Source organism: Alternaria rosae, assembly GCF_020736505.1.
Source record: "Alternaria rosae strain MPI-PUGE-AT-0040 chromosome Unknown BKA58scaffold_8, whole genome shotgun sequence".
Classification (NCBI taxonomy): domain Eukaryota; kingdom Fungi; phylum Ascomycota; class Dothideomycetes; order Pleosporales; family Pleosporaceae; genus Alternaria; species Alternaria rosae.
Genome location: NW_025763577.1, coordinates 909,154 through 932,031, shown reverse-complemented (window position 1 = coordinate 932,031; position 22,878 = coordinate 909,154). Strand labels below are relative to the sequence as shown.

Sequence of the window (22,878 nt, the reverse complement as noted above, 5' to 3'; positions counted from 1 at the left end):
GCTGCAACACCAACTTTCCTATCCTCAACTCTTTTCGCAAGAGTCGAATAGCTTCAATTCCTGGCTGCAACACGACATAACCATGTCGGACATACCAGTGCGACCGCCTGCACCCGCAGCGCCGCTCCCTCCAGGCTGGACAGAGCACAAGGCGCCTTCAGGTAGCTATAGCCAGCGCCTACTTGCGTCATATGCTTCCGCTAACATTGCAGGCCACTCATACTACTACAACGCCGAGTTAAATAAATCGACATATACGCGACCTGTTGCAGAGATTGCGCAATTCCATAATCCAACGCCGCCACCTGCATCCGCACCTTACCACGCGCCCTCCAATTACGGCCTTGGCCATGATAGCCAACCAGCGCAAACTGCTTCCCAGCCTCAGCCTTCGATCAACGACTTCATTTTCGCGAGCGCGCCGAAGCAATTTCCCAAGCATGGCGGGGCGCATCAACAATCAAGAGGTGGGCATCGGGGAGGGGTGCGCGGAGGGCAGAACAGCTTCAACGACCGAAGAAGAGACCGCGATGATAGGCCAAAGCATCGCCAGGACATACCAAACTGCGCGCCATGGGTTCTGGTCAAGACAAAGTTCGGACGACGTTTTGTGTGGAACAAGGACACAAACGAAAGTTTCTGGAAGTTCCCGCCCAACGTCATGACTGCCGTTGTCGAGTTCGATCGGAAGGAGCGCGAAAAGAAGGAACGCAGGGAACGGGGCGAGCCCAGCGACGTGGAAGAGGAGAACGATGCTATGGCTGAGATCGAGGCGGAGCTGGCAGAAGCGGAAGAGGAGGTTGAGATAGTCGAAGTAAACGGTGAAGAGGGTATGGAGAACGATGAGGAGTATGAAGAGGTCGAAGTCACGGACGATGAGGGCGAGGCATCGGGGCATGCACAGAAACGACAGCGCACCGAAGAACCATCTGGAGACCCACAACCCGAGGAAGATGACGATCTGGCATGGCAACTGGCACAGATGGAGGAGATGGAGATGGACCAGGGCTATGACGATCAATTTGATGAGGAGGAACCTGCTTTGTCCGAAGAGGACTGCAAAGCGCTGTTCAAGGAGCTCCTCGACGATACCAAAGTCAGCCCATTTGCACCCTGGGACAAAATTCTGGAGGACGGTGTATTATTTGACGACGAGCGATACAAGGCTTTACCGAACATGGCAGCGCGCAAAGAATGCTTCAACGAATGGTCGCGAGATAAAGCCCAGTTTCTCAAGGAAGAGAAAGCCCGGCAAGCGAAACGAGACCCACGGATACCGTACTTGGCATTCCTCGACAAGCATGCAACACCAAAGCTCTACTGGCCAGAGTTTCGCCGGAAATACAAGAAAGAACCTGAGCTCAAGGATACCAAGCTCCCAGACAAAGACAAGGAGAAGCTATACCGTGACCACATCAAGCGTCTGGCTATGCGATCATCCGATCTGAAATCCGATCTCTCAGCACTCCTGCGAGCCCAACCTCTTGCACTGCTCAACCGCTCCACAACCATCGATACCCTACCCTCCGCCGTACTAAGCGACATCTGCTACATCTCTCTCCCGCCATCAACACGCGAAGGCCTCATTAACACGTACATCTCCACGCTACCACCCGCACCTGAAGGTGTCGTCTACTCCGCCGAAGAAGAAGCAGAACGTGCGAAGAAGTGGGCCGAGCGCGAACGACGCGAGAAAGCGCTCGCAGACCGTGAGCGACGCGTTCGTGAGGAGAAGAGAAAGCAAGAGCGCGATCTGGCCTACGGGAAAGGCAGGTTACGCGAAGAAGAAGCGGAGATTGAGCGAGCGATGAATGTAGGGAAAGAGGGCTTGAAGAGTTATCTGAAAGAGTAGATACCCATGCACGTAATACATATGCTGTGCTTCAACCTACATGCATGTTATCGAGATACGACTTGCATATTGAAGTTTCTTAGAGTTTGGTTCCGCAGTCGCTGTACCACTGGTACGCCTTATAATTCCCCTCTTCATCATACGTCCGCTTACGTCTCATCTCCACACCCTCACCTACCATCCACACACACGCACATCCTGCAACGCGTATAAAACCTTCCCACCACCCCTTCTTCTTCCTCCCTACTCTTCCCATCAACTCAGACCTACATACGACTCGTGAGAGATGTATGCACAGATACTTGGGCTCTTCCACCCCTTGTCCCTCCGTACAAGAGTAGTCCCTAAAAGCGTTGAATGCGACATAACCCCTACTGGTGGTTTGAGTCGTCTTCGATGCTTGAGAATAATAAAGAATTCGGTGAAGCACGCTTCTGCGAAGACTACTTCATCGGATTCCGGTCTGGGTGTGAGCGAGGCGGTGATGAAAAGGACAATGAACAGTTCATCCTGGTAGTTACTGATTCAGAATAGGTAACGGTTGATCTATATACTTTTCTGAGCCTCGGGTCAGTGTTGGAGTTGGTGTCGAAGTGGAGTGTTGGGTGGACTTGGTGGAGCACGGGAGAGATCGGGTAAGATGAGATGAGGTGGGACTCGAGTGGAGGTTGTTATGTTTTCGCGGCGTTACTTGGTCTTGGCCTATGCTCGTGTTATGAGATGTCCTTCGCATTCGCCATTCACCTTAGCGTGCTCGTTCTCGCATTCCACGGCGTCATTCGTTGCTGCAGTGGGAAGGTATCATGGAAAGTATCGACCACAGTCTCTCGTTCTGTTTCTCATTCTCATTCGGAGTCACAATCATGGTCCTAGTTCTCGGTTTCGCATCCTTCGCATCCTTCGCATCCACATCATCCTTCGGCTCCGAACTTTACTTGGCGATATCACCCCAACATCCATGGACCCTCGACCGCCACAACGTCAACTCCACTCTCTATCACTAATCCTGCCTTCCAAATCACCAACTCTAGTAATTCCACCTCCATCCATCGATTCCAGCATCGGATTCGCATCACTGACGACGGGATAAACCCTGTCCACATCTCCCGATCCAACCGGGAAAATAAGTAATCATCCCTAGCCGCTATAGCCTCAATCTCCACACCTTAAACCACCGTGCCTACCTCCCTAAACAAGTAATCCATCGATCATAGCACCGCATTCGCATTCCCTTTCACCAAAACCCTATCTTCGTATCTCGGTGTTAAAATAAAGGAAGGAGTAGCGTACCAACACATCGGTCGGCCGTCCCGTGTGGTAGGAGTGGCGGCAACGTAGGTATCCTACAAAGAACCGTGCCCATGCTCGCTTTCGCTTTGCTCCGATTACTGATTACATGAGGGCTACGCTAAGGGAAGTTGCCGCGCAACATCGGTGTGTGCGGTTGTCCACGGTCGGTGTTTTTACTTTAGCTGCGCTGTTTCTTGTACGAAATGGCTGCATGCGGCAGTTGGAGGAGGAGGTGTTGATGATAGTCTCGCATTCGCGTTGGTGGGTTCTGCTCGAGCAGTTGGTATGGTGGTGCTAGTGGTGTAGTGTAGGTTAGAATAACGGCGAATGACGACCACGCTCGTGTTCGTGCTCCGGTCCTCATTCTTGTTCTTGTTCTCATTCTCATTCTGTTTCCGTCATGTGCTGAAAGCCTGACTCGGTTCATGATCTTGCTTCTGACCCTTGCGCTGATGGTGAGGCCTTCCGTAGATATCTTCAAGAGGATGGATACAAGGATCCGCGGGTACCCACGACGAGCGCTCCAGGCCGTGTGGCGTTAAAGAAGTCTAGATGCGATATTGATCTACCGCTACCTGAGTCTTTCTCCGCTTCCCTGCATACGAAGTGCAAAGTACGATGCGTCCCGTGTATGGTGCTGCGTTGGCATCGCACATGTCAACACATGCCTGCCGGTTACTCTCCCACGCGTGGGACACCGGCGAGATGTTTGCGAGCCAATCGCAACCCTGGTCCCATGTCAGCTTTCTCTATTAGGCAGATACCCAAGAACCATCGATCGTAGCAGGAAGGGCAATGCGGGGCTCTCCAACCCTGTGGAGCCAATCGCTTTTTCGCCGGTGCGCCGTATCGGGTAATTCGCGCGACCGGGAGTGGATCATAGCAATCTTGGCATATGGGGCCAATTGCAAGTGCGAGGCAGGGCTGGCTGCTTGATTAGGAAGGTTTAGTGAAAACCGTCGATTACGCCCACAGGAAGGGCACTGGCCTTGTGGAGCCAATGGGGGCCGCGGGACAGGGCTGGGTTACTCGGATAGGCAGGTTTGCGAGGGAGCTGTTGATCGCGGTGGCTCGCCATGGGGAAGTAAGGGTGCTAGGATTCTCTTCACGACCTGGGATCGCGATATCAGGTTGCCTCTTTTCTGCACTCCTGCTGTGAAGTGTTGGTCTCACCGTACAATGTTCTAAACCAGCGAGCTGCAGGTGAGAAGTTACTTCATGTAGAAAGTCCACGGTTGGCCATCGATTTCAGACACAGATATCCACATGCAACCGGTTACACTTCTGGTCTTCTGTACCTCCCTGTACCATCTTGTCCACCTTCGGCCATCTAGTGGCAGCTACGAAGATACTTCATCTAGAAAGTTTATGACTTGCCATCGATCATAGACAGAAAACCCACAACTTACTACTGAATCGGCGAGTCCTCTCATCTGCTGTGCCCTCATGGTATCACCTTGCCCGCTCTAGACCAGCGAGCTGCAGCTGCGAGACTACTGTATCTAGCAAGTTCCTCACTGACCGTTGATTCCCAGAGTGTGACACCGCGTTTTCCCTCTTTTCGTGCTCACTCAACAGATTCAACACACTATTTCGAGTAATAGCAAAGCTGTGTGTCGATGCCTGCGTTCCACATCACTTCCCGCTGCCCTCATATCATGCAGACACAGCGTCTACATTCTCCGTCCCTACCCCGCCGATTTTACTCAACTCAGTAACTCTCAGGTAAAGTGTTGATCGTCATTGTCGTACTTTCCTCGCATCAATAGTTACGCAACAGTTACACAGCATATGCAATTACCGTCACTACCCCGCCAAATCTACTTAATCTAGTAACTTTCAAACAAAGTGTTGATCGTAGGTCCTGCATACTGAAGCGACTCCTTATGCAGACATCAAACTATCTAGTCAAGCAACAGTTACACAGGATCAGGTATGCGCGCATCTCCGTTGCATCGCACGTTACACCCCGTGCCAACACACTCAACATACCGGAAGCAGTAAGTTCAAGGACGGGTATGGATAGCTGCATGTGGCATAGACGAGACATGCATATGCCGTGTTCCCGGTGCCAAGAAGCTCAACGCACTGTATCGAGTAGATTTGGGGCAGAGTGTAGATTGTAGTTGCATATCCATTTGAATGTCCAATACACATCGGGGAGACGGGAAAGTGCATTGCGGGCTCTTCCGCACGCTGTGTGATGGTCAACATACTCCGGAGCACGAGTAGAGCAGTGATTAGCGCTTTTCTGTATAGGTGTATGCAGAATACCGGTGTGTGTGGGATTCTGCCTGCAGATATGCCGGAAAACGGGGCGTGGATTAAGGGTCGTCACCGATGAGAGTGTGAGTTGGACAAGGGTAGACGAAGGAGGGGTCATTGCATTACTACATCCAGGAAGAAAAGTCGAAAAGACAAGAAAACCGTTGATTACAGCGAACTGTCAATCTCGCTTACCGCATGGCCTCAAGAGATCACCTGGGGAGAAAAGGCTTAGCTGGACGCCTGACACTGCGTAATGTGCAGCGTCCCCGTCAATTAGTTTAGTCACACAAAGCGGTACGGAGAAAGCATTGTTTTTGGACGAAAGAGTATGTGTATTTTGAAACAGAAACAGAGAAAAGCAATGAGCGTACACATAAGCAATGAGGTAAATGGACTGCAGAACCGCTCTGCCTCATCGCATGGGACAAACAGGGTACACCACATGTGGGTATCAAATACAAGAGAAAGAGAGCGCCGCCCAAACTTCCACGCCCCGGCCTCGCCCTGCCTTGCTACGAGATACCTGTACATCCATCCGAGCGCCTCGAAACACCGAACCTGAAAACCCCCGCTCCTACTCTTGAATTCAGCGCTTGCGAATGCGCAAAGAAGCCAGCGCATCTGATACCCTTATCTACGGGGCTCCAGACGCCTGTGCCTGCTGTTGTCCATTTGATTCAGTCTTTGAGCGGAGGTGGTTTGTAAGCACTGTAATGTTGTCGCGCGCTTCAGGTACCGTTTCGACGATATGCCTCAAGTTGATCATCTGCAGTTCCGAGACTACGGAGTTTTGGGATAGGCTAGACCCCAAGATCGTAACAATGACGGGCGCATCAATGTAAGGACCGAGGATCTCAAGAGCCTTGGGGATCTGGTGATGGGGTGGGCCGTTGACGGGTGGCGTGGGTTGTTGGACAGGAACCATATTTGCAGGCGGCGCGGCGAACGGGTTGCCGTACTGGCCTGGTGGGTAGGCGGCGCTTACAGGGGAGAATTGGGGGGCGTGGGGGTTATTCAGTGGCGATGGGCCATTGTTGAGAACAGGCGGGGCCACTTGACCGGTTGCGATCTCTTGCTCTGGGTATCGCTCAAAGTGTTGGGTAGGCGGGAGCTGAGGTTTGATCTCGGGGAGCTTGGCGACCATGGCTAGGATCAACATGTGCTCCTTGCGAGGGGTCTCGATCGTGCAGTACTCGAGCATGTCGATGAACGGAGGGAGATTGCTGCCGCCCTCCTCAATAGGAATGACGTAGAGGTCGCGCAGGATGTCGTTGTCTTCGACAGGTACTACGCCCCATCTGCCGCGTGAATGGAAGTACTCATACAGATGGTCCATGATGGTGCGTCCATCCGTTGTAACAGGGCTCACGGCCAGGATAGAAACTTCATGGCTTTCGGTGTGACCAATGTTCTGGATGTAGTCGTTTCCCTTTGCGCTTTCGATGCGCCCTTGGATCGCCACGGTGTTGGTCAGCAGCTTCTCCCACGGCACGATCTGACCGAAGTCACCACCAGCGACGAATCGAGCGACCGCATCGAAAGGCTCCATTGACTGCATGTTGATGGAGCCCTGCCAGCAAACAGTCGGGTCCGAGGAGTATCCTGACATCTCAACATCATTGTCTTCGTCTTTGAGCAAACGGTCGACGTCGGCATCATCAACTGCAGCCGGAGGCTTGTCTTGCATGTGCATTGAGCTTTGGCGACGCTGAAGGAAGGCCTGCTGATCATGCTGTGGCGATCGGACTTTGTCGAAGACGGAGTTGATGTCGAAGTTGGCGGATGCTCGTCGTGCATGCTCGGACTGGGCGGTGTCAATCTCTGTAGGTCTTCGTGATGCACCTGCGGGACTCTCTGGAGGGCGTGTTCCGGATGGTGACTGCATCGCAGTGTCCTCGGTGATGCTCTCTCGTTCGCGGAGTGTGGGCTGCTTAAAGTCATCATGATCGTTCTCAAAGTTGTCTTCGCCGACAATCTCCTCGCCCTTGTGAGTCTTGCGTAGTCGCGGTCCGGCCTCCTCGGTCAGAATCATCTGCTTCTCGGCCGCTTCGCGCATGGCTGCGTATTCACGTTGCTTGTCTTCGCTCGCCATCTCTTCAGCCTCCATACTGACTAGATCATCAGCTTTTAAGCTTCCAGAGAGGAGGCGATCCACGAGCACCGTGTTCTTCTTGATATTGAACATGATGGTACGAATTTTAGTGAAGTATGGCGAAGACGATCCAGTAGGTTCCCCGTAGAGGTTGAAAGCGGCATGGCTCATTTCGAGAGTGTACTTGGTGGCCAAAGATTTGGCAGTCTGCCCATCCGGTATGCGGAATCCCCTGTTCTCCGAGGCGGTGCTGATCAATGGTGCGAGTGTGTCCCGAAGCTTCTCTGCCACGGCCTTTTGGTTTTGCGGGAGCGAATCGATGTCGCCGACTGAGGCTGACTGAGGGGTAGGCTTGCTCTCGTGGTGGCTGGACTTTCTGCGCTTCTTGCTTGCGTTGGCCTTTTCGGTGGCAGGCTCATGGCGACGCTTCTCACCGAGCGGCGATTGCGGCTGGCTCTTGGTCTCCTGTGTACATGTATGAGTATGCGATAGTCTGTCGCGTTTGCAATGGCATACCTTTGACTCTGCATGTCCGTTGGAGGCTTCTGGCGTCGGCACAGTGATGGGAGCAGGCGTGGGCGTGGGGGCCTCAGTTGGTGCCTGGGCTGTCTGTGAGGGCGTGGCCGACTGTTGAGGCGTGCTGGCCTTCTCTGAGACGGCCTCCTGCTTGACGTCGCTGGGTCGGGGCTTGGGCTTGGAGCCCTTCTTGCGCGCCCATGGTCTCTCTCCACGCGCCATGGCAGCGAGCAGCTCGGTGTGGTCTTCGGGCTTGCATTGCTCGCAGTAGTAGCTCTTGCCCTCCCAGAAGTCGCCCTCGGGGAGACCTAAGCACTTGTTGTGTTGCCAGGCTTCGCAGCTGTCGCAGCAGATCATCTGGCGTCCGCGGATGTCGCGCTGGTCGCCGCAGACACAGCGGATGATGGCATCCTCCTCTTCCTCATCTTGCTGAGAGGATTGCGTCGACTGCGCGCGCTGCGACTGGGCCTTTGCTTGTCCCTTCTTGCTTTGCGCCTGTCCCTTCTTCTCCGAAACTGGTGGCGCCTTGGCCTTTGGAACGGGGGACGGCTCGTCGAGAGAATCAGCGTTCTTGGTGTGGTGGCCTTTGTTGGCGCGCCCGGAGCGGCGGATCTCGTCTGCAGTGGCAATATCAGCATCGGTGTGAGGGTTGGGGATGGGCGTGCGCGCGGTGGTGCGGGTGCCATGAGGGGCGCGACTCAGTGGCTTCATGCGACGGATGCGCGTAGATGGTGTCTGCTTACCGGCCATGGTGTCGGACACGGGTGATGGGCTCAATATAGACGATACCACGAGTGCAGCTTATGCTATTGCGGAACAAGATTCAAAAAGTCTCTACGAAAGCCCCAATCCTGCCTTACGCGCGTCGCACTGCGGACAGACGGACACCAAGTATGGAGCCGCCTCTAACTAGTAAACGAGCGCGAGCGAGCGCTTCTGTCTAACTGCACAGACAGAAGGCGCGATACGTTGTGCGACTGCCGGTTATGAGTCGCAACTGCCTCTTGCGCGTACCTGCCGAATGCGGAGTCGGTGCCGCGCGGTGTGTGGGCGCAAAAAAGATGTCAACCGCGAGGGATGGAAGCTCAATGCATGCGCTGAGCCGTGAGCGCACTAGAAGACAGCAGTGAGAGGGTGCGGGTTGACTGTGGGAGTCGCAATGTGTCGTGTGGTGTCGGACTGAGTGGTGTCAGTGAGGAGGTGGAGCTTTGACACAGCGTTTTGCCGACGCCTTGGCTGCCGTAATCCTGGCCACTAGCGAGCTGTGGACCCTTTGCGCGGCTGGCGTCTGGAGCTACTGGGAGCAGCGCCAGCCAGTCTCAACAAGAACACTGGCGGAATCGCACACTATAGGCACATTCACGACGACCCATATTTCCAAAAGAGCAAGAACCACCTGCATCATCATGGCCGACGCACGAGCTCTTTTGCGACAACAGCGCGCAGCACGGCAGCAGGCGCAAAAGCCCCAAAAGCAATCGGCAGCTCCTGCGACAGCACCCGCGTCGAAAAAGCGCAAGGCTACAGACGAGACAGTGGAGGAGAGGAAACGTACGCGAACCGAGGAAGAGGCTGGTGTACCAGCGGGCTTCTTCGACGCTGGGGCTACAGAAGATGGAGAAGAGGCTGCGTCGGCACCTGCAGCCCAGGAAAGCACGCCCACACCAGATACCCAGCCTCCAGAGGCACCCAAGGTGGCTGAGCCCCAACTCGATCCCACAGCCCAAGCAGAGCTCGATGCCTTCTTAAACGAGATGAACGCCGAAAAGCCCATGCCACCACCGCCCACTCGATCCGCCTACTCGGGTGCTGTCATCGAGGCCGCGCCCATGACAGCCGCCCAGATCGCCGCACAAGCACGAGAAGACCAGAGTGCACAACGCGCAAGGAGGGACGAGGAGATGGAGGGCGAGAAAGAGGATGCTGCGCGGGCGCTCGAAGACGAATTCGAAGAGATGGAAGGCCTCGAAGAGAGGGTGAAGCGACTACGCGAACAGAGAGAAGCTTTGCGATCCAAGTCTGGAGCACCAGTCGAGGCAGAGGACGTTGCGCCAGCGGCTCAAGCCATCGAAGAAGATGGAGAGAGCGAGTCCGACGACGAGGACTGGGACGACTGGAGGTTTCGTCCCGCTTAATTTCTAGGCCCGCATTGCATACAGTAGGCTTTCTGGTGGTCAGCGCATGTATTATATTGTAGCATTACACAATTGTGATACCCGGGGAGGCGTTCCCAAGCAGCGATACATTCAGTCCAAGCAGGGTTTGTCCTTGTCATACAAATACGACATCACATAGAGACAATTACCTATTCTGCTTTTTTCAACACTTCGAACGACTTGCAGACTTGCAGCCCAAAGCAAACCCCTGACATGTGAGATGGCGGTATCGAGTGCCAAGGCGAGCGTCATTGGTGAGAAACCAAACGCTTCAGGCACGAATGAGACAACCTAACCCCACTCACCCACTTCCACCCTCGACTGACACGTGCCCTCGCGAGATACTGCTTTCTCTTAGACACACGCGTTGACATACGACTCGGCACTCCCAACACAACCTCCACACACGGCAGTCTACCCCACAATGTCGCGACGGCCCAACCCTGCCGCTGATCGGGCGGAACAGAATCGCGCCACGCTTAAGAACTTGGTAAAGCTCGAGGGCAACAAGACATGCTCCGACTGCAAGAGGAACAAGCGTGAGTTATAAGCGATCGTAGTATAACGCGCTCTCACTGACAGCTACTTCAGACCCACGATGGGCCAGCTGGAACTTGGGCGTCTTCATCTGCATTCGGTGCTCGGGAATCCACCGTGGCATGGGAACACATATCAGCAAAGTCAAGTCAGTCGACCTCGATACCTGGACCGACGAGCAACTTCAGAGCGTGCTGAAATGGGGCAATGCGCGAGCGAACAAGTACTGGGAGTCGAAACTGGCGCCTGGCCATGTGCCGTCCGAGGCAAAGATTGAGAACTTCATTCGCACAAAGTACGAGTCGAAACGATGGGTCATGGAAGGACCTATGCCCGATCCCTCGACTCTAGAGGCGGATGACGACGATATTGTAAGTGGGCCAGGACGACAACACATCTGCACGGGATAGCAACTAACAGAGTGTAGCCATTGAAAAAGGTTCAGGAGAAGGTCCAAATAGAACGCTCCGCATCGCAACGTCTAGCACAGAGCTCCAGCCAGCCTCCTCCTCCCCCGCGACAAGCACAAGCGCCGCCAACCATAGACCTTTTTGGCGACGACCCCGTTCCTCAGCGACCGAGCACTGGGCCGCCGATTGCAGCCAGGGGGCCTCCCAAGGCAGAGACAGCCCCACCGAAACAGAACAAGGCTGGCGATTCATTGTTGGGATTGGACTTCCTCGGCGGATCATCTTCTGCGGCACCATCTCGTCCATCTAGCACAGGTCCTGCTGCAGCGGCGCCGTCGAGACCAGATCTCAAGCAGTCCATCTTATCGCTTTACGCTTCCAAGCCTGCCGCACCACCCCAGCCCCAGCAGCATGCACGTCAAGACTCATTTGGTGGACTGGCGTCACCCCAGGGGCAGCAATCGCCTCAACAGTCGGCTTTTGGTGGCATGAACGATGCGTTTAGCAGTCTGTCTTTCAACCCTGCTCCAGCAGCTAAACCCTCACCTTTCTCCGGCCTCGATAGTTTCTCCAGCGCAAAGTCACCACCTACAACCTCTTCCTCCAACATGTTTGGTGGCGGCGGCAACTTCTTCGATTCCAAGCCTGCTCCCCAGACCCAGTCGCAAAGTCGCACAATGAGTCCGTCAGGTGGTATGGCTGACTTCAGCGCTTTCTCGTCTCCCGCTCCATCCAAGCCTGCAGCTCCAGCAGCAAGCGGCATGAACGATCTTTTGGACCTGTCTATGCCCTCTGCACCGGCGCCTGCACCAAGGGTCACGTCCCCACCACTCGCATCACCACAAGCGAGCTCAGCATTCAACTTGTCTTCACCAGCACCCGCACCCACTCCCAAAGCTGCTCCCGCCCCTGCGACCGTGAACTACTCAGGATTCTCGAACATGGACGCCTGGGGTAGCAACGACGTTTGGGGTTCTTCAGCCCCGAGTCAACCATCAGCTCCATCCACAGCATCACACGCTCAGCCTACGACCCCCGGCTGGGGTGCGCCCCAGGTAACCCAAGACGACGATTTTGGGGGCTGGAGCAGTGCTGCGCCTACCACAACTACTCAGACGACCACCACAACTCACACCACGACCACTCAAAGTAAGCCTGCAGGAGGATTCGGTGGCGGTAGCGATGATCTCTTCTCGAACGTTTGGGAATAGAAGTAGCGTGTACGGGTTTGATGTTTACATGCTACACGTGCTTCAACCCGTATCCTTCAGAGCGTGAAATCAAGATGCGGCTCTGGATGGAGCGTAATGTACATAGTATGATGTTTATAGACTGCTGAATCGAAACCACAATAGACATGCCCCGAAAACGCCAGATATGCATATGGGCCCTGCCGTTTCCGCCCGTAACACATCGTTCCTGTGACCCAACCTATGACCCTTATAAGTATTCGCATCGTAGTCGCCTACGCTCCCAACCTCATGTCCTCTTCTGCCGTCTTCCCTCGACGCCACGCCGAGACTCTTAAAAGACATGTTCCTGTATGGTTGATATCCACGAATCACGTCTTTCTCAAAAGATCAAATGCCAAATCCAATACAACACCACCACCGTCCCTGTTATTATCCCCGCCAACTTCAGAATCGCGACTTTGTTCCCCGAAGAAGCCATGCGCGTGAGGCGTGTGGCGGAGCCTTTGAGTGATGTGCCGAAGGAGGAGAAGGTATCGCTCTGTAGAATGAAATGTCAGCTACGGTGTAACGAGTGCTTAGGTTGTGACGGAGTCGTCCTGTTGGTACCACGATTGGGAAAGATGAGGGGGTATTGTAGGGACATGTTGGGCTGGAATTCCGTGAAGCGCGTGCTTCTTGTTGGACTGTTCATGGGAGTATAGGCTTATGTAGGGAATGGAAGTTATATGAGGGAAGATGTTGCGTGCTCGCGCAAGAGATGCGCAGGTAGCGTACCGTGCTGTCGATGACATGTTGATCGCGCGCATTGTCGTAGATATCTATCGTTACGCCCCGCAGAGCAGATACTTTCGAGGCGAGTTCATCGAGGCGTGAATTGTTCTGTTGTTCGCGCTCGTAGGCTTGCGACATTGTTGCGGGTTATTGGGGGCGCCCGGCCTGAGTTTCGTGGTTTTTGGGGGCTGAGAAGGCTGTATGCTGGGGTATGTACGGTCGCGTAAGCGCAGAGTGACTACAGCTCAATCTTTTGGCTTGCTGTAGTGCTGAGAGTGTCTTCAAGGCGGGTTTCGGGATAGTCTGGCAGCCTTCATACGCGACTGGCTTTGGGTGACGTTCGGGCGCCAAGGGACCCTGAGGGAATGGGGTTAGCGCCAAAGGGCGGCGGGTTCACGCGTGTGCGGGTCTGGGGAAGCTTCGCCAGCTTCGCAATTCCCCATTGTGACTTTAATATTGCTATCTTTTCGTTTCGTCTCGCTCGATATCACAGCCTCGCAAAGTCATCGGGCTGCACCGATATTCTCTCACCTTGTAAAGCATCATGCAGGTGCCTAAAGGCAGCAACAGCAAAGTACCTCGAGACCCCTTGCGCAGTACCATCGCCATCGGAGAACAGCGTATCTAGGCACTGTCATGTAGCACTACATACAACGACAAAGCACCTTGAAGATCAGTATTCTGGAATACGGCTAAATCCAGCTGCTCCCTCTAATTCGCGCGTCCCTGCATGCTGCAGTCTTCAAGCATGAGAGATGTACGCACGACGGCCCAGTGAAGACAGCGTTTCTGCATGGCTTTCAACTTGAAACACTGCCGGGGCACTCACTCGCTGCAGTGTTCTGAGAATATGTGCCAAGCATCTACTGCGCCGCAAAACGCAGCATCGCTTGCCAGGGGAACAACAACCATCACCGCGACGCCAATGAGCTGCCTTCTGCGGGCTAGGTTTGCTAAGTCGCTCAGCTTATACGTTCTGGAAGACTTAGATACTTCGGTTTCGTGGATATGAATGCCCATAAATAGTATACGGATACTCTGTGCGCCAGCCTTGCTTATCTCTCCACGGGTTCGGTCTCTTCATGGGGGCCATCATGATGGGGCCGAGACATTTCCGCATACCGGCACTGCTTGATCGTATCTGCAAGGCCAAGACCGCAAGGCTGAGGTGGAGAGTGCAGTCCGACTACATCCACAGTTTCACAACAACGGCGAGATGCATATAGTTCTCGTACTCACTCCTTGGCTCTGAATCTGCCTTCTCTCCCGTCCACTTAGCACCCCGATAATACCTTGCCCACCATTCCTACCACTCGTAATCCTCCCCGAATCTACCGGGGAACGTATCGTAGCCTGCATGTCTTATTACCGGGCGACACACACAAAGTACAAATTAAGTTACGATTACCGTCGCAGATGTACCAGAGCCTAGTCGATGCAAGTCCGAAGGATGCTGTTCCTTACGGTATCGCCGCTTCTGGAATGAAGCCGGTGGCGAAGCAGTGTACTGAAGCATATTCGGTTGCATCCCGCGTATTCGGCCCCCGGTTGTGCTACGCCGCAAAGCCTCGTGCCGTTTGACGGTACATGCCCGGAAGTACTGTGGTGGGGTGAGCAATGGTGGTGTATAAGTGAGCAGGTTTGGTCTCGTCTGAAGTGTAGCAATTCTCTGGCTTTTGCCGTTCGTCTTGGGTCGTTTCATTCGCAGATTTCTACCCAACTTTGCCTATTCTTCTTTCGGCCACAATGGCATTTCTTCGCGCCCTGTTTCTGGCATATGCCATTGCGTGTGTCCATGCCGCGGTCACTCCACTCGACTCTTCTGTACAGGTGCGCCATGCTCCTGGCCACTCTGTGGAAGATACATATCATGCCATCAAGCGAGGCCTAGCTTTAGCTAGCCTAGAGAACCGGGAGGCCTCTTTCAAAGCTGATCCGATAAACATAGCAAGAAGCTGGAGCGGTGCCACTTTGTTATCGGTGTAAGTACCTAGACAAGGTGCTTCCTATGTCGATGACCGTTGATCATTCCGCCAGGCAAGTCGGACCCGATCAGCCGCTGGACCACCAAAATGGTACCACGACGCTTGAAGCTGGCATCGAAGTCACCTGTCGAAAGTGCTACGTAAAGGGTGTCGTTACTGCTGAGCTTACGATTGACGGCGACTTCGACGCCGCGACGCTCCTCAATAACACCGCCGACTCAGTCAAAACAGGTGTCCAGAACCTCACAAGCGACTTCAAAGACTATCTAGTCAAGTCGATAGAAGAGGTCGAAGATTCGTTCGACATAAGTGACGGGATCGACGCATCTGACTTCGACTTCGACTTTCCCACATTCAATCTTACATTTGACCTTGACGTCCCGACGATCGATGATGCCAACTTACACTTCCAATTTGATGACATGGAGCTATACCTGGAAATCGGAACTACCCTAAGCGCCGGTGCAACATACGAAATTACCCTTTTCGCTACACAAACTCCCGTCGGGATGAAGATAGGGCAATACCTGATGCTTGGCGCAGTCGTTACTGTGGATCTGATCTTGGCTGTAGAAGGTGCTATCGACATCAGTAGCGGATTCCACATCAAGCTTGACGATGGCGTTGCTATTGACCTTCCGTTGTTTGGAAATGAAGTTGCCGATATGACTGTGTAAGTTCCGTCTCTCACACCTGACCAGACCTTCGAAATATTTTCCAAATACTGACTGCATTCAGCAACGGCGGCCAGTTCGAGTTCCTACCGGTCACTCTCGAAAGCGCAAGCATATCTATGTCGGCAGCTCTTCGTGTTGGTGCTCACTGCGGTCTTGAGGTTGTTCCACGAGAACTACCAGCATTCAATGTATTCAACATGAACTTTGGTCCTCCAGCAGTAGATGCCGGTATTGAAGTCGCCGTCTTCGCAAACATAGCCGAGTTTAACACCAACATCACCTACGCTGCAGATGACGAAGACTGCAAGCTGAAAGTCCTGCAAGAATACAACTTTGCCGTAGGTGCCATCGCTGGAGCCTCAGTCGCTGTCGCGTTCCTCAACGAGACAAAGACATGGGGTCCTGTAGCAGAACTATCTACTGCCATCTTCACGACCACGTTGGCGGAGGTATGTGGTATCCAAGGCAAGCCTACCCCAGCACCCACCATTACACCTGGACCGGAGAGACGTCAAGATCTCATCGAGACGGTGATAAGTACCGAAATCACTAGAAGCGGTGTCAGCTGCAATATTCCTGGGCCTGCGAACTGCCCCAACTCGGAGCAAGTCTCGACTACTACGAGATTCAGCTCCACCATTACAACGTCAGTAGCACCCGGCGTTGAAGCGACATGGCCAGTCGAAGCATCCGATACCGTAGAAGAGACCATTGCATTCGGCACGCAAGCAAAGACCATGAGAGCCGTGTCCGGCAAGCCAACTCCGTACGTCGCTCCGCCCGACGAGGACGGCAAGGATGGAAGCGACCATGTACACGATCTCGTCGACGGCTCGACTGGAGGTGTCAGTAACAAGATCATCATTGGTGTTTGCGTTGGTCTAGTTTTGCCTATTCTGGTAGCCATCATCGGAGCTGTTATGTAAGTCTAATCTCCCACGGGCGTTGCGATACTGAGGCAGATACTAACTTATGGTAACACAGCTTCTTCCATAAGCGCAAGCGATATGCTGCAGTGGGCAGTCCTGCGGCACCCATGATCGCTAAACCTTACACCGGCTACAACGACTATAAGGACCGAGTCCAGGAGTTAAAGTCTCCTAGCGGTGGTGTTTCGGAGATGCGCCGTTGATTTTCTCTCCCACAGTGCTGTTCACAATTTCCTTTCGGTCCTCTTCAATGATGCGATGAGCTTTTTCTTCTCTCGTTACGTTCGGGAATTCGGTCGGCGTCTCGCTTGTCTTCTTATCTTTTGCATTTCCATCAACCGGTTCAAGAACTACGGCTATATACCTTAGACTCCAAACGATCACTATCTTGTCAGGATCCCCCAGCGTGAAGCTGCTCGCTGACCCCGCTTGCGGAACCGTGCGGAGAAAGCAAGCGGACCGATAACCCTATCTGGCTTAGCTCGCGACGTCACACCCATCAGACCTAACCACTCAATCTCCATGATCTTCATCCTCCGCAACTGTCTTGGAAAGCTTCCCCATTGACGAGTGGATCCGTCCTATGCAAAGAGCACTTAAGCCGATGGCCAAGTATAGCCAAGGCAGCCACCCCGCACTCTGCATGGCGGGGAAGTACCTCTGTAGGCTAAAGTACTGCGAGAAACGTTCTACGGGCATCGGTTTATGTATTGCCCAGACGGGCCGAACATGTCTGTTATTCCGGTCATGACGAAGTTTTTGCATGGGACGGAGGAAGATGACCCGTAGCGTGCTCTACTGCATCGTATGGTTCTGCTCGGGTACAAAGTAGCTGTGTAAGGACCACCTTTATCGTTCACGCTCATCATTGATATCCAGCGACATTGTGGTTGCCGTCATTCATCAGATGAGCCATATCTGAATTTGGTAATCTTTGCAAACATCGCTACCCACCAGGATGGCAGGTTCCTTGCGAGTGTTGTACAACTCGTACAGCTTCCTACTCCTAGGCTTCTTGTTCTGGCTCTGCTTCGACGCTACAGCCGCTCATGCGGTCTCGAAGCCACGGTCTACAACATCAGGCCGCCAACGCACTTCACTAAACGCAGACTGGCGATTTGAACGCTTCACCTCGGATCCAGATGGCCTGGGTTATGAGGGGTTGAAGCCGTGGATGCTCCCTTGCGCGAACGACTTCATCACTGGAGAAAAGTACGAGAGACCTTCTGGTGCTGCTCCCGGCGCGAACATCAGCTACGTTCAGTCGAGCTTCGACGATTCCGCGTGGGAAGCTGTCTCGCTCCCGCACGACTGGGCTATCTCCGGCACATTCGACGCTCCAGGCGTTGAGGGAGGCCTGGGACGCTTGCCAATCAACGGAATTGGATGGTACCGCCGTACGCTATCTATGGATGCGGAAGTCCTCCAATCTGGCAAATCCGTTTTTCTTGATGTCGATGGAGCTATGTCGTATGCTGCGGTGTGGTTGAATGGTCACCTTGTTGGTGGATGGCCGTATGGCTACAACTCTTTCCGTCTGGATCTTACTCCTTACGCTAAGGCTGGCGATAATACGCTGGCTATTCGTCTGGACAACAAGCTCGACTCATCGCGATGGTACCCGGGCGCTGGGATCTACCGCAATGTCTGGCTTGTTACTGTCAACCCGGTCCACGTCGGACAATGGGGAACTTACGTTACCACTTCTAGCATATCGGAAGCGGAAGCTACTGTCGAGATGGTCCTTGAGCTGGAAAATAAGGGCAACAGCACGCAGCATGTGGAGGTCGTTACCGAGGTTTTCGAGCGCGACGCCACGACGAAGCAAGCTACCGGCGACGCTGTCGCAAAGTTTCCCACACTGGATGCGGATGTGGCAGGTCATTCTAAGCAATCGGTAAAAGGGTCAGTCATGGTCTCGAATCCCAAGCTCTGGGGACCACCGCCTAGCCAAACCCCCAATGAGTATGTCGCTATCTCTACCGTCTCAGTCGGCGGAGAGGCTATGGACAGCTATGAAACTGTATTTGGTATCCGCTCGGTCACGTACGACCCGAGCCAAGGTATCCTTATCAACGGTGAGCGCATCTACGTTCAAGGATCGTGCAATCACCATGATCTGGGCGCTCTCGGAGCAGCTTTCAACACCAGGGCTGCGGAACGTCAAATCGAAATCCTACAAGAGATGGGCAACAACGCTCTTCGCACGTCTCACAACCCGCCTGCCCCCGAGTTCCTTGATCTCGCCGATCGATACGGTCTCATGGTCATGGATGAGATCTTCGATACCTGGAACTTCCCCAAGGTGGAGAACGACTTCCATCGTATCTTCCAAGAATGGCATGAGCCTGATCTCCGATCGTTCATTCGCCGTGATCGCAACCACCCCTCTATCATCTCATGGAGCGTTGGCAACGAGCTTCCTGAACAAAGGAACTCTACTGGTACTGAGACTTGCAGAACACTTCAAGACATAGCCCACGAAGAAGACCCTACCCGCCAAGTGACCATCGGTATGAATAACGCTAACGCCACTACTGGAATAGCAGCCGTTATCGACATCATCGGTTTGAACTACCAAGGCGAAGGCAAAGGAAACTCCTGGGTGAGCACCTTCCCTAGTTTCAAACAAGAATTCCCCGAGAAAATGATCTGGAGCACCGAATCTGCATCAGCACTCAGCACTCGCGGCAAATACCTCTTCCCTATCACCGCAAACAAGAGTGCCATCGTAGGTGGCGGGCCTGGGGAAGGTGGAGACCCAGAGAACAACATTGTGTCTTCATACGATCTCTACGCACCTGAATGGGCCGCTTCACCCGACAAAGTCTTCGAGCAGCAAGACAGACACCCTTACGTGGCTGGTGAATTCGTCTGGACTGGATTTGACTACATCGGTGAACCCACCCCATACGACAACTCAAGCCGAAGTTCCTACTTCGGTATCATCGATCTGGCTGGTTTCAAGAAAGATCGCTTCTACCTCTACCAAGCACGCTGGAGACCAGATCTACCCATGGCCCATATCCTCCCCCATTGGACATGGCCCGAAGATCGCATCGGCGAGATCACGCCCGTACATGTTCACACTTCGGGTGATGAGGCAGAACTTTTTGTCAATGGTGTCTCAGCCGGCCGTCAATCAAGGGGCAAGTACGACTACAGACTCCGCTGGGATGGCGTAAAGTACCGTCCCGGCAACATCAGCGTCATCTCATACAAGAACGGCGAGGAATGGGCCACCGCATCCCAGTTCACAGCTGGTCCCGCTGCGTCGCTGAACATGACTGCTGATCGCACGACAATCGCTGGTGACGGCTACGACCTCTCATTCATCACTGTTTCCGTGCATGACGAGAATGGTATCTTGGTTCCGATGGCGGATGATGAGATTAGCTTTGAGGTCTCGTCTGGCCCAGGTGTTATCGTTGCTACGGATAATGGTGATCCGACAGACATGAGCCCGTTCCCGGAGACGAAGAGGAAGGCGTTTGGCGGGATGGCGCTGGCTATTGTTAGGAGCGAGGCCGGCGCTAGTGGGGAGATCATTGTTGAAGCGAAGGCGGAGGGGTTGAGTGGTGGAAAGGTTGTTCTTGCTGCTAGTTAGGTAGTAATGTGTAATTAATCTGAATGAATCCACACGACATTCCTTAGCATCAATAGTGTATCTTGAGCTCGAGTGCAAGACATGCTGACTGTCGCTTGCCCTACCAAGTTTACGCTGGCTTGATTGTGTTCACGAAACGACGTCTTTGAACCAGCAGTGAATCTTGACTAGTTTTCAGCGTATCGGGGGTGGCGATCTGATGCTCTAGCGGGTCTGGGTCGTAGACAAGACATGAGAACGCAGCGCATGTCGATTCTGTCGTCGCAAAACGAGATGCAGATAATGGCGTATACTTCCAACACTAATTTCATCCCATTTCTGTCGAGATAGAGAGAATTTCCTCGTTGCCATAGCAAATTCGCGCGTCCGCGCCCGCAACCCACACATATAATATTTTGATCCCACTTGACTTCCGCCTCACCACATCCACACATCCAAGTGAGCATCCTACCCTCATTCCCTGCTTTTCATAGCCAGACACTCACATCAGACCAGACTAGTCACAATGCAAATTGCTACTACCAAGAAAGTCGTGAATGCGCTCACTCCTGCCCGCCGCGTTCCCGATGTGCGCCGCGCCGTAGTCAACACTAGTGTCACCGGCAACCCGGTCAGGCCGCTGTACAAGCGGCTCCATATACCAACTTCTTCAAGGACAAGGCTAGCTGCCACTCCGGTGGTGGCGAAGCACATCAAGCCAGCACCTCGTGTGTTGGCGTCAAGGACTATTACTCGCGCTGCGGCGCCAAGGGTACCCAAGATACTTGCTAGAGCTCGAGCTGACTATAAGCAGAATGCGGATAGCAAGATCGGTAAGACGCGTATCCCGAAGCCTACGATTACGGCCGTGAAAGAAGCGAATGTGAGGGGGCAGTCGAGGCTTTGGGCGAGGATGACGAGTGTGGTTGTTCGATGTAAGATCACGGTACTCGCTGCTGAGACAACTACGGAGGCGGAGGCTGATGAGGAAGACTTATATGAGGAGGTCGAGAAGCCTACGATGGAGTTCGAAGAACCGGCGTCGGAGATCAATGAGCCCGCGAACGATGACATGGACAACACTTCGCTCATGTTCAATGACAACAGCTTCGACGACTCCGTCAGCCCTGAGCAGCAGACTTCCGCTATGAACCTCTTCGGACGGAAGATGGTCAGCATGAAGCGGCTCGGTATGGGACTACGCACTAATCGGGATTGGTTCGTTGGCCTGTCTCGATGCCCTGACTACACCGGTGATTCGGTTGGTTTGGAGCGCGTGCGATCAAGAACTGCGGTGGCGGCTGAGTCTCATCTGACAGTGGACGATAGTGAAGGAGGCAAGTTTATTGAATTCGAATTGCATTCACAACTAACGGCTTTCAGTTTTAGCTTTTGTCGAAAGGCCACATTTGGCGAAGACTCCAGCTTCACTGCTGCCTGTTGTCAAACCAACATCTGCTGTTGTCTCTCTCAAGACTACGAAACGACAGATGACTACTTCGAAGACAGAGTCGACAACATCGCCAGCTCGCGACGCCACTGTGTCAAAGCCACGCAAGCCGGTCGCTCCGGTGGCAGCTCTGTGCAAGACTCCGAACAAGCCAACCACTGTTGCCAAGTCGCTCCCGAAGCGTAACTTGGCTCCAGTTTCGTTTTCAAAGCGCAGAGTCAGCTGTGCGAACACGAAGAGGCTCGCGAAGAGGCCAAATGCACGGCCATCGAGCAAGGCCAAGGCTGTACTGAAGTCTGCCATTCGCAAACCCGACTCTCAGGCCGTCAAGAAGCACGTTTGCTACATTGAGGGACCCATCGAGCCACGCTTCTACAACGTAGAAGAGACCGTCAAGCAGTCCGCTACTGCATTTGATGGTTCCATAGCGTCCTTCTCCCGGGAGCCATTGACGGGCCTTCTTTACTCTCAGCCACCCTCGCCAGACAGAGGTGCAACTCAACTCTTTGAAGGCTCCAACAGTAGGGCTTTGACCATCAAGCGACGCTTCCTCAACCGCTACGCCAGCGTCCAGCGGTACGAGGCGCGCCGCCGCGAAGAAGCGTTGGCTCGAAGCGCGCGACCAGCGCTAGGTCAGCTTGAATATGGCAACGCAGACTTCAAGATCGCCTTGCAGGCCTTCAGTATCATCACCGCGGATGATGTTGGCATGATGCAGGATCTGAGCGCCATCGGCAAGGCTGGCAAGTTGCTGGGCGGTGATCTGGGGATGTTGACACCAGTGCTGGTTTTCGGCACGTTCAAGGAGCCGTTCGAAAACGCGGCTATTCCAGCAAAGGGTGTCAAGGCGTACAAGAAGCCTTTGCGATGGCCGACCACTGGTGTTGAAGCAAGATTAGAGAAGTTTGCGGACGAGCATTTGAAATGTCTTCAGGCTGCCGATTTGGTTATCTGAGAGATAGGATTACTGGAGGTAAAAGACTTTCAATGCGCTTTTGGTTTCTTTGCTAACGACAAACATCAGGACTTCGGTTGAGGACAAAAAGTAGCACGGTTCAAGAGATGGAACGAGGTGATGGGAAGGTTGATGGAGGTCCGGTAAGATTAGTGGGCTTATGCTGACGATCACTAGCACGTAATAAAGCCGGGGCGTCCTTTTCGACAGG

At 53.7% G+C, this 22,878-nt stretch overlaps 8 protein-coding genes across 8 annotated transcripts; 6 read left to right on the top strand and 2 right to left on the bottom strand.

The window, feature by feature from the left end:
* Positions 1-30: 30 nt before the first annotated feature.
* BKA58DRAFT_225841 (uncharacterized protein) lies at positions 31-2,189 on the top strand. Its single transcript, XM_046166351.1, has 2 exons — positions 31-161; positions 213-2,189. The coding sequence occupies exons 1-2, from the start codon at positions 83-85 to the stop codon at positions 1,850-1,852; spliced, it is 1,719 nt and encodes a 572-aa protein (XP_046022621.1). The 5' UTR covers positions 31-82; the 3' UTR covers positions 1,853-2,189.
* Positions 2,190-5,708: 3,519 nt separating this feature from the next.
* BKA58DRAFT_389945 (transcription factor S-II, central domain-containing protein) lies at positions 5,709-9,211 on the bottom strand. Its single transcript, XM_046170798.1, has 3 exons — positions 8,762-9,211; positions 8,019-8,635; positions 5,709-7,967 (listed from the first exon to the last, which is right to left on the bottom strand). The coding sequence occupies exons 1-3, from the start codon at positions 8,766-8,768 to the stop codon at positions 6,045-6,047; spliced, it is 2,547 nt and encodes an 848-aa protein (XP_046022620.1). The 5' UTR covers positions 8,769-9,211; the 3' UTR covers positions 5,709-6,044.
* A 15-nt stretch (positions 9,212-9,226) lies between these two features.
* BKA58DRAFT_225799 (uncharacterized protein) lies at positions 9,227-10,440 on the top strand. Its single transcript, XM_046166349.1, has one exon. The coding sequence runs from the start codon at positions 9,425-9,427 to the stop codon at positions 10,151-10,153; it is 729 nt and encodes a 242-aa protein (XP_046022619.1). The 5' UTR covers positions 9,227-9,424; the 3' UTR covers positions 10,154-10,440.
* Position 10,441: 1 nt separating this feature from the next.
* BKA58DRAFT_225816 (stromal membrane-associated protein) lies at positions 10,442-12,498 on the top strand. Its single transcript, XM_046166350.1, has 3 exons — positions 10,442-10,713; positions 10,766-11,082; positions 11,139-12,498. The coding sequence occupies exons 1-3, from the start codon at positions 10,599-10,601 to the stop codon at positions 12,330-12,332; spliced, it is 1,626 nt and encodes a 541-aa protein (XP_046022618.1). The 5' UTR covers positions 10,442-10,598; the 3' UTR covers positions 12,333-12,498.
* A 391-nt stretch (positions 12,499-12,889) lies between these two features.
* BKA58DRAFT_442457 (uncharacterized protein) lies at positions 12,890-13,223 on the bottom strand (the record flags this gene model as incomplete). The annotated part of the gene is made up of 2 exons (XM_046173900.1): positions 12,890-12,997; positions 13,089-13,223. The coding sequence occupies 2 exons, from the start codon at positions 13,221-13,223 to the stop codon at positions 12,890-12,892; spliced, it is 243 nt and encodes an 80-aa protein (XP_046022617.1).
* Positions 13,224-14,831: 1,608 nt separating this feature from the next.
* Positions 14,832-17,054, top strand: BKA58DRAFT_471632 (uncharacterized protein; the record flags this gene model as incomplete). Its single annotated transcript, XM_046175239.1, has 4 exons — positions 14,832-15,067; positions 15,123-15,743; positions 15,809-16,669; positions 16,732-17,054. The coding sequence occupies 4 exons, from the start codon at positions 14,832-14,834 to the stop codon at positions 16,877-16,879; spliced, it is 1,866 nt and encodes a 621-aa protein (XP_046022616.1). The 3' UTR covers positions 16,880-17,054.
* A 1,045-nt stretch (positions 17,055-18,099) lies between these two features.
* On the top strand, positions 18,100-20,336 carry BKA58DRAFT_389934 (beta-galactosidase; the record flags this gene model as incomplete). Its single annotated transcript, XM_046170797.1, has 1 exon — positions 18,100-20,336. A coding segment is annotated over exon 1 (2,138 nt), but the record flags the coding sequence as incomplete, so codon positions are not given.
* Positions 20,337-20,708: 372 nt separating this feature from the next.
* On the top strand, positions 20,709-22,825 carry BKA58DRAFT_365720 (uncharacterized protein). Its single transcript, XM_046168874.1, has 2 exons — positions 20,709-21,590; positions 21,646-22,825. The coding sequence occupies exons 1-2, from the start codon at positions 20,789-20,791 to the stop codon at positions 22,665-22,667; spliced, it is 1,824 nt and encodes a 607-aa protein (XP_046022614.1). The 5' UTR covers positions 20,709-20,788; the 3' UTR covers positions 22,668-22,825.
* Positions 22,826-22,878: the final 53 nt, after the last annotated feature.